A 17,344-nucleotide genomic window follows, 5' to 3' on the forward strand; every position below is an offset into this window, starting at 1 on the left:
AAAAATAGTAAGCTCTTAATAAATACTATCACTACTATTAATACTACCACCACCTATGACTGCATTCAAAATCATTAGTGACCACACTATTCTGATTAAGTGCTTCTACTTGGACTTAATTCACTCACCATCAGGAAGTGATCGTTTAATGCAGATAAATTCCCATTTTTATTTCCTTCTGTATTCATTTCCCTTCCCCCCAGACAGAACAACTAATTCCTGATTCTTAAATGCATTCATTCAATCATATTTATTGAGCACTTACTGTGTGGAGAGCACTGTACTAAGCGCTTGGGAAGTACAAGTTGGCAACATATAGAGATGGTCCCTACCCAACAACGGGCTCACAGTCTAGAAGGGGGAGACAGACAACAAAACAAAGCATGTAGACAGGTGTCAAAATTGTCAGAACAAATAGAATTAAGGCTATATGCACACCAACAAAACAAATAGAATAGTAAATATGTACAAGTAAAACAGTAATAAATCTGTACAAATATATACACGCTGTGGGGAGGGGAAGGAGGTAGGGCGGTGGGGATGGGGAGGAGGAGGAGAGGGAAAAGGGGGCTCAATCTGGGAAGGCCTCCTGGAGGAGGTGAGCTCTCAGCATCAGCAATATGGGGATTGCTCTTAGTTGTATCAATCCCTATCTGGAGGGAGAAATTGAAAGAGATAGTGCTAAGGGGAAAAAAAAGCAAATCACTTCTACAGCAGAACTCACAACATCCAACTGAATGGAATGCATTTAGCTAATTCTCTCTTCCATTTTTAAGATTTTAGGCAGGGACAATTTAATAACTCTTCCTTTCTCCCCAGTTTTTCAATAAGACAGCAGGCTGACATGTTATTCACACCCAAAAGAACACATTTATTTTCCCAAGGGCTTTGGTAAGCATACAAGTTGAATGCTCACCAGGAGCAATTTGTGGCCAAGGATGGAGAAACATCACCAAGCCGGGTTCCTAGCTACAAGCCGAATAAGGTCTTACTGAAGTCAATTAACTTATTTTGCACTAGAGCCAACCTCTGAGGAGAATCTACTGCTCAGTCTCAATTTTTAGGATCACTTTGATCAGAACAGCTAAACCCCTGTAATGTCAGGGAGTTGGCTGAGCTCAGTGGTATTAGCATGTAAATATAAACCTTACTAATCCAACTCTGGAGCTCTTAGGCTCAGTGCCTGTGAACAGTTCCCCATTTTCTGCTTAAAACAATCTTTCCACCCATAGATCTTAAAGCTTTCCCACAATCTCTCTGTGCAGTAGTAATCCTTCTCATGGGTAAGTAAAATACCTCCTCACCACCTTCAGTTCATGAAGAAAACTAATGGTAAATCTAGAATGACAGTGATTTGCCTTTGAGGATACTATTCCAGAGACAGATAGTAATAAGCAAAGGGCTAAGCAGTGCCTTGAAACCCTTTTTTATGCTATTTGTTAAGTGCTTACTACGTGCCAAACACTGTTCTAAGTGCTGGGGTAGATACAAGGTAATCAGGTTTGACACATTCCCTGGCCCACATGGGGCTCACAATCTTGATCCTCCTTTTATAAATGAGGTAACTGAGGCAGAGTGAAATGACTGACAAGAGGCAGAGCCAATTCTAGAACCCAGGTCCTTCTGATTCTCTATCCACTAGGCTACATTGCTTCTCTCGAGGCAGAGTTACAATTCTGCCTTTTTAAAAAATATTCAGATTTTGGGTAAGTCACAGTGGCTATATAGTACCAAAATGATTAACGATTACTATTATCACTATCACAATAATATTTGTTAAACACTGTGCCATAACACTGGGCTAGATACCAGATTATCAGATCAGACACTGTCTCTGCCTCACAAAGGGCTTGCCGTCTAAGTAGGAGGGAGAATAGATATTGAATACTCATTTTACAGATGAGGAAACTGAGGCACAGAGAAGTAGCATGGCCTAGTGGAAAGACCACAGGCCTGTGGGTCAGAGGAGCTGGGTTCTAATCCCAATTATGCCTTTCAACTGCTGTGTGACCTTGGCAAATCACTTAACTTCTTGTGCCTCAGTTCCTTCATTTGCAAAATGAGGATTCAATACCTGTTCTCCCTACAACTCACACTGTGAACCCCAGTGTTGGACCTGATTATTTTGCATCTACCCCAGCATTTAGTACAGTGCTTGATGCATAGTAAATGCTTAATACCATTATTATTATTATTATTATTATTATTATGAGACTTGTCCAAGGTCATTCAGCCGGGATGTAGCAGAGTCAGGATTAGAACCAGGTCCTGACTCCCAAGCCCTTGCTCTTTCCACTAGGCCACGCTGCTTCTCGTGCCTACTTGGATATTAATTACAAATTTACGTGTTAAGCCCCGGGGTAAATACAAAATAGATAGGACAGAGTCTCAAATGGGGCTCAGAGGCTAAAAGGGGAGGAAGAATAGGAATTTTAACTTCATTTTATCAACTGAAGAAAATGGGATATAGAAATTAAGTGATTTGCCCACGGTCACACACCAGACAAGTTGCAGAGGAGGGATTAGAATCCGAGCTCCTGACCCATGCTTTGTCCACTAGACCATACTGGTTCCCTGCAAAAAAGCCATTTAAACGAATGTCAGAAGTCCCCACCATCATCCTATTCAGGGGAAGACTGTGTGGGGGGCTGAGGGAGAGGGTGTGATGGTGCGTGAAGAGGCTTGGAGGAGGAAGGAGACGTACAGGATGCTCCATGTGGGCCACCCCGGATACTCCAGCCAACCGAAACACCCACTCTGGGACCTTCGTATACCGGAGCTGGGTTTTGGCCAATAGGACTCTATTTCAACACCGCAGCTATGTCACTTGAATAAGTAGAGCCACAGGGGCAAGAAGATTAGCTCAAGTTTGAGGTCATATGCTTGTGTAGACTCCTGGGAAGAGGAGGGTTAAGCAGGACAGGTACTTCCCTTCTCGAGGTAGGCTAATACCTCCTCGACGGTAGTAGGCTCCTCTTGTGAATCCCCCCTGTGAGTCACTAAGTAAAACAGGCTCCACTTACTATTTCAGTAGCTGGCACCACCACAAAGGCTTTAGGTGTGAAGGAGAGGGTAACTGAGCAGAGGATAGCCCAGGTTAGATAAGGTGACTAGGCCTTGCTCTCTGTTAGCAGCTTCCGGCTGAGTAACTACACACTCTGCACTCTGGGCCTCTGGCCATGTCTGGAAGGTGCCAACTCAACCACCATGCCAAGAGTGGTAGGCTGGTAAAGTCAGAGAGCTCTCTGTTTCTTCAGAGGCAAACCTCCCTGGGCACCCTGAATCAAACTGGGAAGCTTTGTTGCATCCTGTCTGAGGATGTTAATGCATCTTTTCTCTCCTGAAATCACCCACCATTTCCTTTGTGCATCTTGAATATTGCACTGTTCAACATCCCATTCAAATCTGCTCAATCCTCCCATAATGGAGCCAGACTCCATCTATAAAGCCATGTCTAATCAGGGCTGAGGATACAGAATCCCCAATGGGTTCTGTGTCTAATATGCTTCCACAGGGGATTCTACATTGCTCCAGTTGTAGACATAATTTACATTCCATGGGCAGATCTCCCCCAGAATTGGTTTCCAAGTCTGAGATTTTTTTTTTAAACAGTTGTTAGCTATTAGAGTTCTCTGAAGGAATGGCCTCCACAAATAACCAATCCTCCAGGGGAATATGGGTTCCCATCAACTAAATTCTCCAGTAGGAGAGGAATGGCAAAGAGTTATTAGAATAGCTAGCCACAGCGTGCCTTGGTCATATGACCCTATGGGACATCAAACCAAGAGCTACGGTTCCTCCAAATTCCTTCTCTTTTAACCTTGACCAGAATGAACGTGGGTGGAGAAGGGAAAATGGCAAATTCCCACATCATGTTCCATTCCGCCACCACTCCATCCCCAGTTTCTCTGACAAAAATTTTCCTTGTGGTAAGATCTTCAACCAGTGGAAAAATGTTCTCAGCTGATGACTTTTCCTTCTCAACTGAGCTTTAATTCAGCTGGGATCAGCCCTAAGAACTCCAACTCTGTTCACAAAGAGACCACTAAATAGCCTGAGGGCACTAATTTTCAGTCAGTGGTAACTCAGGAGAGCCTTCAACATGTGACAGAGGGGAAAGGCTGAACATTGCAACTGAAACCCCCAAGGCTAGCAAAGCCCTTCTGTGCTTAAAAGCTTGACCAAGGTTTTAGGATTTCTCTTGGGTCAGGATCTTGGTGGGAAAAAACAACCACCCCCAATCCAAACACAAAAATTTCCAAATAAAGCTTCTATCTAGAGAGCTAATGGGCAGCTCTGATACTATATCAAAGCAAACTGTGTCTCTGAGAAGGAAATGATCATCCTGAGAGATAGATGCAGGGAGGATTCCCACGTGCCCGCTTTCCTAAACTGCCTGCCACTTTGAGTATTAATCCCAACTACACCTAGAAGGACAACACACAGACTATTAATACCTTGTTCTTTCCTGTCATTTCCTGACAATGGTTTAAACCTTCATAGATCCTGGGAGAAGGCTAAGCTCTTGCTCTCATGATCCGTCTCATTCTCCAGTCCCAATCACGAAGGCTCTGGTGTGAACCTTTCCTCCTTATTTACGAAAGGACTTCATACTTGCATTTTCTATTAGTAATGTATCTTTCTCTTACCATCCCCATGTGTTTACTGCCTCATTATCTCCTCTGCTACTGAGATCCCCTTTCATTGCATCTGACCAACCCATTGCATTGGAATAGGAAAGACAGCACAGAAAAACCAAACTTCTCCTTTTTCTAATATGGAGACCTAACAAGTCATTCAATCAATGGTATTTAGTGAATACTTACTGTGTGCAGAACACTGTACTAAAAGCTTGAGAGTACAATACAACAGAGTTGGCAGACACGATCCCTGCCCCCAACAAGCTTACAGTCTAGAGAGGGAGAACGACATTAATAAAAATAATTTATAATGAACTAGGGAAGTGTGGCAAGTCCAAAGGAAAAAAATTCAATTAACAAGGAAAAAAAAAATCCTATGTCCAAAATGTAACTCTCACTAAAACCAAAAGGTAAGTCTTTTCACTATGCTTATATCTATCTGAAACAATTCTGCAGGGCCTTTTTGATAAAGGTTAAGATGGTCACTCTCCCTGGGTATTCAGCATCATAACTGAGACACAGATACAGAAACACAGAGAAATGCAGAGGTAGAAAGAGACTCACAGAGACAGTCACACACAGAGGGAGAGACAGAGACACACAAACACAGAGAGACACAGAGAAAGGGAGAGACCAAAACCCAAGCTTCCCACATACACGATTTGCTTTGCTAGACAATAGCTCCACCAATGATTCTTTCAGAGAAAGGAGAACAGTGTATAGCTAGACTGTAACCAGGCTCTTTCCCTTTTCCCCCTCCCCTGCTTTCATTAAAGACAATAGTTACATTAACATAAGGCTAGTGGGTGCCTGAACTCAATTCATTACACAGTACTTGAGAGTTAAAGCCTCCCACTCTGTCCTGAACTGACCCAGCATTTCTGCACATATAAAAAGCCTTTATCACAGGCACCTTGAACAGCACCATAAAGGCAGCTTCAGGGCCTGGCAGTTTTAATAACCAACTTTCTTTGGTAGCCTTAGTCAGCGTCCTTATGTTTGTTTTCTTCCTTTTTTCTTTGTTAAACAAGGCCTCCAGTTCATTTTAATTCAGTCTGGAGGGTTTAATTTTTTCCCCCCGCTGGGAAATCTTCAACAGAACAGTGTGGGAGTTACAGTGTTCTTGCTTAGCCTGACCCACTTTGCTGAACAATGAAATAATTCTTAGAGATCCGATCCAATGTTCAAAGAGGCTTTCCTGGCCAAGGGATACTAATCTCCTTTCAGCTTTCCTCCTCCCTTAGTTTGATCCACTCTGCTCTAAAATGTCTGCTGAAGTCCTGGCCAGCCAGTCTGTGGCAAACTATCGTCTCCTTGAGATTAGCAGGCAGTTGTCTCTGCCTGTAAACTCTGTTATGTACTGAATCTGCGATGCTCTAGACCAGAAGCCTCCTGGCTTTAAGTACTACCAGAGTCACTGTAGCATGATCCACCAGCCACGAATGTGAGAGCAATGGGGCATAGTCAAAGGCCAAATTTTAAGAATTCCAGGCTTAGCTCCCAGATCCAGTTATAACAAGATAACCCTCCTTGCTAATGACCGTTATTTGGATTGTTCTCTACCAAAGATCTTTGGGCCAAGTGACTGCTATCCTGGACACCTGTCAAGACAGCAAACAAATAAGCAACTAATAAACTGAGTTCATTCATGACCAAGTTCTGCCCTGCTCTCAGATCTTAAAGGCTACTGCATCAGCCCACTTCAATCCATACTTAACGCCGCTGCCTGGATCGTCTTTGTCCAGAAACGCTCTGGGCATGTTACTCCCCTCCTCAAAAATCTCCAGTGGCTACCAATCAACCTACGCGTCGGCAGAAACTCCTCACCCTCGGCTTCAAGGCTGTCCATCACCTCGCCCCCTCCTACCTCACCTCCCTTCTGTCCTTCTCCAGCCCAGCCCGCACCCTCCGCTCCTTGCTGCTAATCTCCTCACTGTGCCTCGTTCTCGCCTGTCCCGCCGTCGACCCCCAGCCCACGTCATCCCCCTGGCCTGGAATGCCCTCCCTCTGCCCATCCGCCAAGCTAGCTCTCTTCTTTGCTTCAAAGTCCTACTGAGAGCTCACCTCCTCCAGGAGGCCTTCCCACACTGAGCCCCCTCTTTCCTCTCCCCCTCCTCCCCCTTGCCTTACCTCCTTCCCCTCCCCACAGCATCTGTATATATGTATATATGTTTGTATGCATTTATTACTCTATTTTATTTGTACATATTTATTCTATTTATTTTATTAATATGTTTGGTTTTGTTCCCTGTCTCCCCCTTCTATACTGTGAGCCCCCTGTTGGGTAGGGACCGTCTCTATGTTGCCAACTTGTACTTCCCAAGAGCTTACTCTGCACACAGTAAGTGCTCAATAAGTACGACTGAATGAATGCATGAATGAAAAGGGAACAAAATTTTAAAGAAAGCTCTCATGTCTTCTGAAGAAGCAACCTTGTCATTAACAGGTATCTGTTAATTCATTTTCTCCTGTTTATAATTTGTGTAAAATGCAGACTTGTAAATGGGGTAACCCCAGGAGGAGAATTGAGGAAGAGAGAGGAGGGATGATCAACGTTAAGGAACACTTTTCAACTCCCCTCACCCGTGAAATGAAGTGTCATGGGAACAGTGCACCCCCTTCCACCTCCTCAGAGCTGCAGCCTGGCCAAATCATTGCAGAAATATGTTCAGCTTGGCTCGTGCTTTCCTAGGTCAATGGTTGCCAGCCAACAGCCAGGTCAAATGAGCCTTCAGGCTACGGCAGCTTCTATAGAGACAGACTCATTTGTCCCCCTTCATAAATTTGATTTGAATCTGAACACATCCATACAAAGAACAAACAGACCCTCTGTAGGAACAACACCTATTGTCTCAACCATATGTTCCACAGGCAAAGGTGTTTCTGGTAAGTGACCCTTTCCTCCTCCTCTACCACATCCCCCAATAATTTATCCTGCCCTTATGTTAATATTTCTGGAACAGGACTCCTGATATTAGAATTAGTGATTAGGAGGCTGATGGTCAGATAAAGGCAGCTCTGCTTCTGCCTCTCAAATGGGGCTGGAGGGGAGGACACTTCCACCAGCTAAGAAAGATGGTAATTTTTGCTGAAGGAGACAGAAGGGTCCTTGGGAACACTGGATAAGCATCCTGTTTGGGAAACTTGGTTCCACTGGGACATGACACTCATGAATGCCTGAGGGAACCAAAAAAAGAGGCTTAACAACAGGGATTTCCTAACCAGTCACAGAAAATGCTCCCTGGTCTAATCCTAAGGCACTTTAAAACATATGCCAAACCAGAGAATTCTGCTTCAAATAACGATAATAATAATAATAATAGTATTTGTTAAGTGCTTACTATGTGCAAGGCACTGTTCTAAGCGCTGGGGAGGTTACAAGGTGATCAGGTTGTCCCATGGGGGGGCTCACAGTCTTAATCCCCATTTTACAGATGAGGTAACTGAGGCCCAGAGAAGTTAAATGACTTGCCCAAAGTCACACAGCTGACAGTTGGCGGAGCCGGGATTTGAACCCATGACCTCTGACTCCCAAGCCCGGGCTCTTTCCACTGAGCCACGTTGCTTCAAATGTTCTGGTCCCCTTGGTTTTGCTTTCCCACTCCCTTCAACTCACCTGCTGAGAAGGCATGACAGAGATACAGGAAGGAAGTCAGAGTGGCAGACTTTGAGGGGCCCTAACCTGAGGGCTCTGATCTGCTCTACATCAGAACTCAGAACACTGTACTTTTCAGGAATGAATTTTTCAGTAAAAGGTTCCATTTTTGCCCTGGGTAGTCCCTTGAAGTCTTGCCACCTGATGCCCCAGGCCCCAGAACAAGAGGGAGGAACATGCAGATACCACAAACACGAGAGCCCCACCATGCTAGCTGCTCCTCCAAGTGGGCCCCAAGAATCTTAGGTTCTTGTCTTAAGAACCTAAGATTCACCTTATCATCTTGGCTTAAAAAGATCATCTCAGATTTTGCTAGCATTCACCCCCAAACCCTTACCTCCAAATTGCTTCCAAATAGCCAGGTTGGTCAGCAGTGGGAAAAGGGGGCGAGGGCAGGTCAGCCAATATTGGGGGGTTCTGGGTCTGCCTGGGCTTCCCCACAGATAAGCACCATCCAGACCTGCTGCAAGGCCAAACTATTGTTTGCAGGTGAGCCTAACTGTGTCCAAAAAACACCAGTTTCCAATCTCCTTCTCTGAGTATTAGATAAGGCCAATAAGCAGCAGGGGATATGCAAACTGATTCTATCATCTTTTGCTCATATTGAAACCTAGGTCCTTTATTCTTGTTACACTCGAAGGACCCCAGATTGGAGCCATAGGGACCTAAGGATCCCCTGAATTAGTCCCAAGAGTCTCATGGAATGTCTATAGCTGGTTCCTGGAATACCCTACAAGCTAACCACCTGCCCAGGGCTGTATTATCTGACACAAAATGTTGCCTGCCCCATTTTGTGACTAGCCTGGTGGGCAGTATTGAGAGGGAGGGAGATGGGGGGAGGGAAATGGGATATTTGGAGTCGGGTAACACAAGACAATTGGAGAAAGGTTCCCTTGGCTTGGATCGCTAGAAGTATAGATGACAAGGAAAAAATGTTTGCAAATAAGATTCCAAAAGAGAAGGCAAATAAAAATGGTAAGTAGGAATACAAATAATTCATAGCCATGTAATATTGTGGAGTCACATTCCTTTGGATAAAGGGTAGGTGGCTCAGATACCACAAAGAACATAACTGATGATGCCTCTGCCTAGGCTGTTTTTTAATTTATTCTTTAGTTATCTACATGGGGATCAAGTTACACAGGCAAAAAGTTTTGTTTTTAAAGGGATGAAAGATAAGCAAAGCAGTGTGGAAGTCAGGAGGCAGGGAGAAGGAAAGCATCAAAAGGACTTAATGTTCTTCCAGAGCTGAAGGCATTCATCTGAAAAAAAAAAATTCTGAATAAAAGCAACAAATTCTGCAGAGACAGCAATGTCTCCAAAAGGTCATACGGGAATTAAAATGTGGTGGGGGGAGGGGGCCGAGTGAACGCGCGTGGTGGCGGGGAGGGGATGATTCTTAAGCAAAGCAGAACCACAAACTATTGAATCCTAATTCAGCAAAGAGTTCTTTAATTGTCTGAATGAAATGTCTACAAAATAAGGTTTAAAAAAGTCTTGTTACAGTTCAGTGCTGGGTAATAAACACCTAGCACTGAACTGAAATTTAATAATAATAATAATGATGGCATTTATTAAGCACTTACTATGTGCAAAGCACTGTTCTAAGCTCTGGGGAGGTTACAAGGTAATCAGGTTGTCCCACCATTAAACATTTACAAAATTAAATGTAATTCCTCCAAACTTGACTTTTCATTTACCAATAGATGTTGTCATCCCAACGGTGATTTCTCAGAAGCTAAAGAAGATCCAAGATAAACTGCGGTAATCTTAAGAGACTTTTAATTTGATTTTTTTTTCATGTGTCAACAAGCACTATTCTAAGTGCTAGGGTAGGTAATAATAATAATAATAATAATAATAATGGCATTTATTAAGCACTTACTATGTGCAAAGCACTGTTCTAAGCGCTGGGGAGGTTACAAGGTGATCGGGTTGTCCCATGGGGGGCTCACAGTAGATACAAGTTAAACAGGGCAAATACAGTCCCTGTCCCACATGGGGCTCACAGTTTAAGTAGGTGGGAAAACAGCTATTGAAACCCCATTTTGCAGTTCGGGAAGCTGAGGCCCACAGAAGTTAAGTGACTTGCTCAAGTTCACACAGCATGTAAGCGCCAGGGCTAGAATTAGAACGCAGGACCTGACTTCATCCACTAAGTAGTGGAGGTTTGAAAAATAAACATGTTACACACTCAGGCTGAGAAATAAAAATCTACCCTGTGGACCTATCAGCACCAAGCAAACCTGTTGGCAAGTTAAAAAACAGAAGAAAAAAAAAACAGAGTCAGAGAATCTGGGTTCTAAATTCCAGCTCTACTGCTTGCCTGTTGTGTGACCTTGGGCAGGTCACTTCACTTCTCTATAACCTCAAAATGGGGATTCTGTCTCCTTCCTATTTAGACTGTGGGAAAGGGACTGTCTCCAACCAAATTGCACTGTATCTTCCCCAGCACCGAGTACAGTACTTGGCACAAAATAAGGGCAAAATAAATACCACAATTATTACATTATCATGTATCCAGCCTGAGTTAATATCTGTGAATGGTCCTTGATAAATGAAAACAGCCTTGTCCCTGAAAGCAAGGTGCCTGAATTCTTTTAACCACGGCTGCATGAGGAATCACAGCTGTAACTGTAGACAGTTGTCATTATATTATATATATAATATGTATATTATATGTCAAGTGCTTAGGAAAGTGCTCTGCACACAGTAAGCGCTCAATAAATACGATTGAATGAATTATATAATATACATTATTTATATTAGTGTCTGTCTCTCCTCTAAACTGTAAGCTTGTTATGTCCAAGGAATGTCTGCTAATTTTGTTATTGTGCTTTCCCAAGCATTTACTTCAGTGTCCTACACATAGTAAGCACTCAATAAATACCACTGATATCTTGTCACCTCTGTGAAAGATGTCATTTTTCAAAAGCTAAATGGTACTTTAGCACTTATGCATATAAGGTTTCCAAAACTCCTTAAAGCTTGGATAACATTTTAAAAGGCTTTGACAGGAAACTCTCATTGCTCTCCCTCCGGGGTTTGAAGAAAAACCCACAGCACACAGTAAGTCTGATATATAACTAATTCAATGATGGAACTTGTCCTGTGGTGTACCAGCAACAGACAGATCAGGATTTGTCCAGGAAATCCCTGATTGTTGATAATATTCAGTATTTGCCTTTCACATACTGCTGAATAAGCTCTAAAGAAACTACTTGAAAGCAGACTCCTGGGCACTTCAAAATGCCTACTGAGGCATCCAAAATGGAAAATGAGATTAGTACGCAATGTCCTTAGCAGGGGTGGGAGACAGGAGACAGGAGACAGGAGAAAGGAAGAAAAGAACCAAGAGAAGCTAAGTTTTAGGTGGAGATCAACTTCAGAAAACAGGGAGACGGGGATGTGTCCGATTCACTTGGTAATTTATATCAGTAATTTATTTATATAATGTCTGCCCTCTCTTCTAGACTGTAAGCACCTGTAAACAGGGAATGTATCCACCAACTCTGTTCTACTGTACTCTCCCAAGCATTTAGTACACTGCTCTGCACACAGTAAGTGTTCAATAAATATTACTACTGTGACTGATGTTTCACTTGTTGGAAAGGCAATGCTGCATGGCTTCAAAATTAAATTGTAGCCAGAATGGTTATGATCAAGGTTTAAAATAAACAGGCTTCAATTTAGGAAGAAACTCAGTTATGCTGCAAGAGATGGACTCAGTGATACTGGCTCCAATGACAACAGTGTAGGCAGGTTACCCCTAAGATTCAATTTTCGGAGATTTCAACGGTGTCATGGATGCCTTATTATCATCGCTGAAGTCACGCCTGTTTAAAGGAAAGGTCAAGCAAGAATTTCAGGACGATAACCATTTTACATTTTACCTGTTGCAACGGTTGGCCAATGGAGACGAGGAGATTCTTTGGTCATCATCACTAAGTCTGAAAGAAGATAAAACCCTAAGAAAGCAAAAAGCTGTACTCACCCTTCCCAAGTTGGACAAAGCCAAGGAGAATGATCAGGGCAAGAGCCAGGAGTTTTGCTGCTGCAAAGGCATCTTGGACCCGCGTGGCAGCCTTGACGCTATAACAATTCACCGCTGTCAGTAACACTAAATGGGGGGGAGGGAGAGAGGACATTTAAAAAGAGAGAGAATAAATTTTTTTTAAAAAAAAAAAACAGTTAATTCAACATTAGACTGCATTCTAGCAGTTGACAAAGGGGATCAAGGGAAGCAACACTGACTCAGGCAATCAGTACTTTGCTGAATTCCTTACGCCTAGTCCGATGGCCTCATATTACCTACTTGAGATGTTTACTTGGAATTTTGTAGGGTGGCAGGATAGGCCAGTGGAAAAAGCCTGGGACTGGAAGCCCTGGGTTCTAATCCCAGCCCTGCCATTAATGAATCGCTTCTCTGTGCCTCCATTTCCTCATCTGTAAAATGGGATGCCCCTCTCAGGGTTGCACCTGGAGAGTTTCCAGTACTCTACCAGTCTCGACTACAGGAGGGGAAGTCAAGCAAAGGCATACCCATTCAGCAGCGTGGCTCAGTGGAAAGAGTCCAGGCTTTGGAGTCAGAGGTCATGGGTTCAAATCCCGGCTCTGCCACTTGTCAGCTGTGTGACTTTGGACAAGTCACTCTATGCCTCAGTTACCTCATCTGTAAAATGGGGATTAAGACTGTAAGCCCCATGTGGGACAACCTGATCACCTTGAAAACTCCCCAGCACTTAGAACAGTGCTTTGCACATAGTAAGCGCTTAATAAATGCCATCATTATTATTATTCCTAGCTTGGGCAGTGGCTAGCGAGTGGAAGGCAATCTACTACAAATCAAAACTCACCTGTACTGGGCAGCAGTGGCATGGGAGCTAATCAAGGGCAGAGACTCAAGTTTATGGCATGGAAGGAGGCAGTGGTAAACCACTTCTTTATTTTTACCAAGAAAATTATATGGATATACTACCAGAATGATTGCAGATAGAGGTGGGGAGGCCTGGGAGAGATGTGTCCATGGCATCATTATGGGTCGGAAACGACTAGACGGCGTAAAACAAGACAAAATGGGATGGGATACAACACCTACTCTCCTTAGTTTTTAAGATTTTTGAGCCCTGGGGTGGGACAGGGACCTGGGGGACTTGATTATCTTGTATCTACCCCAGAACTTAGGCCTGTACTTGACAAAAAATAGGCACTTAAATTTATAATCTGGCAATCCTGTGTTTTCTTTACTCTTCTAAGGCAGCATCTGGGAATTCAGAATTGACTGGAAAAGACTTGCTTCATATTTCCCCATCCTATGGCTCAGAACAAAATGAAAACTGTGATCTGAAAGACCCAAGCTACTACAGGTCCCAAAGATCAAGAGGTTTTGAGCTTCGATCAACCTTTCAATTTGACATAAAAAAATATATACACAATTAAGGGAAAATGAGGTAAAGCTCTTAGGGGAAAGAGGTTCTAAACAATATTTGGGTCCCTTCAATTCCCTGCTTGCCTGAGATCCCCAATAAGCATATCAGTTTAGCATCTACTTCCTTTGTTTTTCCAGCACTACCTCTGACCCTGACTGATACAATTATGGGGCTGGAGAATTTTATTTTTCAAAAGAAAAGCATTAATCAAGCAGTTATTTTCACCAACCACCATTTTTACATTGTGACAAACAAGAAGCTATATTATGTTGCTGCACATAGGAATGGTTATATACTGAACAGGTTTATGTATGTGTAAATATTGACACCATAAATGCTTTACAGAATCAAGATCAGAAAATGAAGACAATTCCCAACTGCAGTTCATATCACTGCTACTTCAAATTCATGCCTCTCAATTTTGAATGTAGAAATCAAGGAGCAGGCGGCTAACTGCAACTTGACATTTGTGTCTATTGCTCTTAAAGAGATCTTTCTGTTAACTGCCTTACTGATGTTGGATTTTACACCTTTTATTAGAGTCCAATCTGATTATATGAAAATTTTATTAAACTTTAAAACTATAACATATTATTGGATCTAGACCAGTCTATGAAAATAGAAAATAAGGGATGGAAATTTAACAATATCAGACTTTGAGCAATGGAATTTCTTCTCAGATTTTTTTTTGTATTTTCTTAGCCACTTGGGGATGGCATATAGAGGCACAAAAAGGAACAGGGAGAGAGAAAGAGATGCTGGAAGCCTGAGAAGATACTCCAAACGCGTAGATATTACCTCTTGCCTCTACTACATTTGCATTTTTGAATATTCTTGGCTGCAAGTTGTCCATCAAGAAGGTGAATTACCACCATAGTAATAATTATGGTATTTGTTAAGTGCTTACTATGTGCCAGGCACTGTACTAAGTGCTGGGGTAGGTACAAGATAATTGGGTTGACAGAGTCCCTGTCCCACACTGGACTCACACTGCATTTATGTACATACCTGTAATATATATTACAGGTGTAATATATATATAATTTATGTATATATATATATAAATATATTTAAAATGAGTGGAGGGAGATGTAGTGCTCTGCACACAGTAAGTGCTTAATAAATACGATTGAATGAATATAATAATAATAATGATGGCATTTGTTAAGCACTTACTATGTGCAAAGCACTGTTCTTAAGTGCTGGGGGGGATACAAGGTGATCACGTTGTCCCACGTGGGGCTCACAGTCTTAATCTCTATTTTACAGGTGACAGGCTCAGAGAAGTTAAGTGACTTGCCCAAGGTCACAGCAGACATGTGGGGGAGGCAGGATTAGAACCCATGACCTCTGACTCCCAAACCCAGGCTCTTTCCACTGAGCCACGCTGCTTCTCTGAGCCACGCTGCTTGTTTCAGTTCAGTTTCGACATCAACCGCCCGACCAAACTCCCATGAAGGCTTTAAGGAAACAGGACTCGTTTAAGTGCACTTTCCCGACTTTCAAGTTTCAAGAGGTGGGAAATGACAGACAGCAGGTGAGGGTTGAGCTACAATTGGCAGCTTGTTTGCCTGAGTGAAGGGTCTGGTTTCCACTCCTTTACCTCCCCCCTCCACTTCGCTTCCACTTGGTCAGCCTCTCCATCACAAGCAAGCGAGGGGGAAGATTGCATCATTCATTCAATGACGAGGGGAGAGCGGAAAGGGGCAGGGATAGGCCGGGTAAGTTTCTGGCACTATGACTATTATTGTTGTGAAGATGTGTTAATTCAGGAAGAAATGGCATGCTTGACTCCCTCAAACCGGTACAAAACGAAACCGCTACGATGTGCTTGTTTTTTTATTTTCCATTCCCAAACACGTGGTCCAAAAACATAGCACGGCTGAAATCTAGAGGCACATATGGAAAGCATGTGGCTCTACTGCTTCCAGATAAAAATGCCGCTCTGCTCTGTGGACTGTACTTTCCATACCTGGCCCTTGGAGATAAAGAATGAAAGTAGGTTATGAGCCAGGAATAGACATGTACACCTCTCCCCAGGTTTATTTTTTCCTTAGAAAGCTATTTCTTTCATGGTTTCTTATCCACATCCTGTTTCAAGGGGATATCAAGTATCTCAACTTCTGTCGGTACCCTGGCAGCGGGACAGTAAGGGGTGAGTTATCAAAGGGCTGCAGGAGTTGGCAAAGAAGAGGATTTTGTCCAGTCATCCTGAAGGCAAAAAGCACAAGCTTTATAACAAGAGGTCTGTCTCGTTAACACATTACTGGACAGTAAAAGGGCCCATCAATTTAGCGAATCTCTCACTGAAACAATTTTTTTGATAATACACGCAGTCCTTTGTTGAATGACCCAAGGTAACTAATCATTTTGACCGAGGAAATATTCATTGCAGAAACCTGGGACCATGTCAACTTCTCTTATGACCAGTGGCATTCGTGAAGCGCTTACCTTGTGCCAGGGACGGTGCTAAGCTGTGTCATCTCAAAAGGACATTATGTTAGGCAGATCCCAAGGCTTCCCACATCTTTTTGCTCCAGGTCACCTAGGGCCTTTCCCCACCACTTGCTCCTAACACACTGAAGTTTCTGCCAAATTATTAAGGTGAAAAAATCCTTGCCCCATTTGTATCAGTCAATTTATTTTTTATTTTCCATTCCCAAATACGTGGTCCAAAAACATAGCACAGCTGAAATCTAGAGGCACTAGATTTCTAAATTTCTAAATCTAAATCTAATAAATACTAAATCTAGTATTTATTCTGGGCAGGGAACTGCAAGAGAACAGTAGAGTTAGTGGACCCCATGATCCCTGCCCTTAAGGAGCTTAGAATCTTGTGGGGGAGACAGACATTTAAATAAGGTCAGCTAGAGGGAAGCTCAGTAAATAGTATCTGTGGAGCAGAATGGCCCTGTGGAAGACGCACATGCCTGGGAGTCGGAGGACCCGGGTTCTAATTCTGCTCCTCCACTTGCTTGCTGTGTGACTGTGGGCAAGTCATTTAACTTATCTGGACCTCAGTTTCCTCAACTGTAAAAATGGGGATTCAATACTTGTTCTCCCTCCAACTTAGACGGTGAGCCCCATGTGGGACAGGGACTGTATCTACCCCACCCCTTATAACAGTGCTTGACACAAACTAAGCACTTAACAAAATCCATTATTTTTATGATATTATCATTATTATTAGAAGGCCTACTCTGTGTAGAGCACTACACTATGCACCTCGATAATAATAATAATAATGATGGTATTTGTTAAGAGCTTACTATGTGTCAAACACTGTTCTAAGCATTGGGGTAACAAGTTGATCAGGTTGGAGACAGTCCTTGTTCCGCATGGGGCTCACAGTCTTAATCCCCATTTTACAGATGAGGTAACTGAGGCACAGGGAAATTAAGTGACTTGCCCAAGGTCTCACAGCAGACAAGTGGCGGAGTTGGGATTAGAGAAGCAGTGTGGCTCAGTGGAATGAACACGGGTTTTGGAGTCAGAGGTCATGGGTTCAAATCCCGGATAAAGGTTCTTCCTAGGTGGGATCATTATCCTTCATTTTAAATCTCACATAGCTAAATTCCAAGTATTCTTCCCTCTGAGACAGTGTTTAGTCATACAAGACA

At 43.0% G+C, this 17,344-nt stretch overlaps 1 protein-coding gene across 1 annotated transcript in view; it reads right to left on the bottom strand.

The window, feature by feature from the left end:
- SLC7A5 (solute carrier family 7 member 5) overlaps positions 1-17,344 on the bottom strand; it is a 76,121-nt gene that overhangs the window by 33,914 nt on the left and 24,863 nt on the right. Inside the window, exon 3 of the mRNA XM_038754320.1 lies at positions 12,290-12,415. Within this exon, the coding sequence (XP_038610248.1) occupies positions 12,290-12,415 (126 nt within the window). The remainder of the gene's footprint in view (positions 1-12,289; positions 12,416-17,344) is intronic.

Source organism: Tachyglossus aculeatus, chromosome 11 (assembly GCF_015852505.1).
Source record: "Tachyglossus aculeatus isolate mTacAcu1 chromosome 11, mTacAcu1.pri, whole genome shotgun sequence".
In the NCBI taxonomy this organism is placed as follows: Eukaryota; Metazoa; Chordata; class Mammalia; order Monotremata; family Tachyglossidae; genus Tachyglossus; species Tachyglossus aculeatus.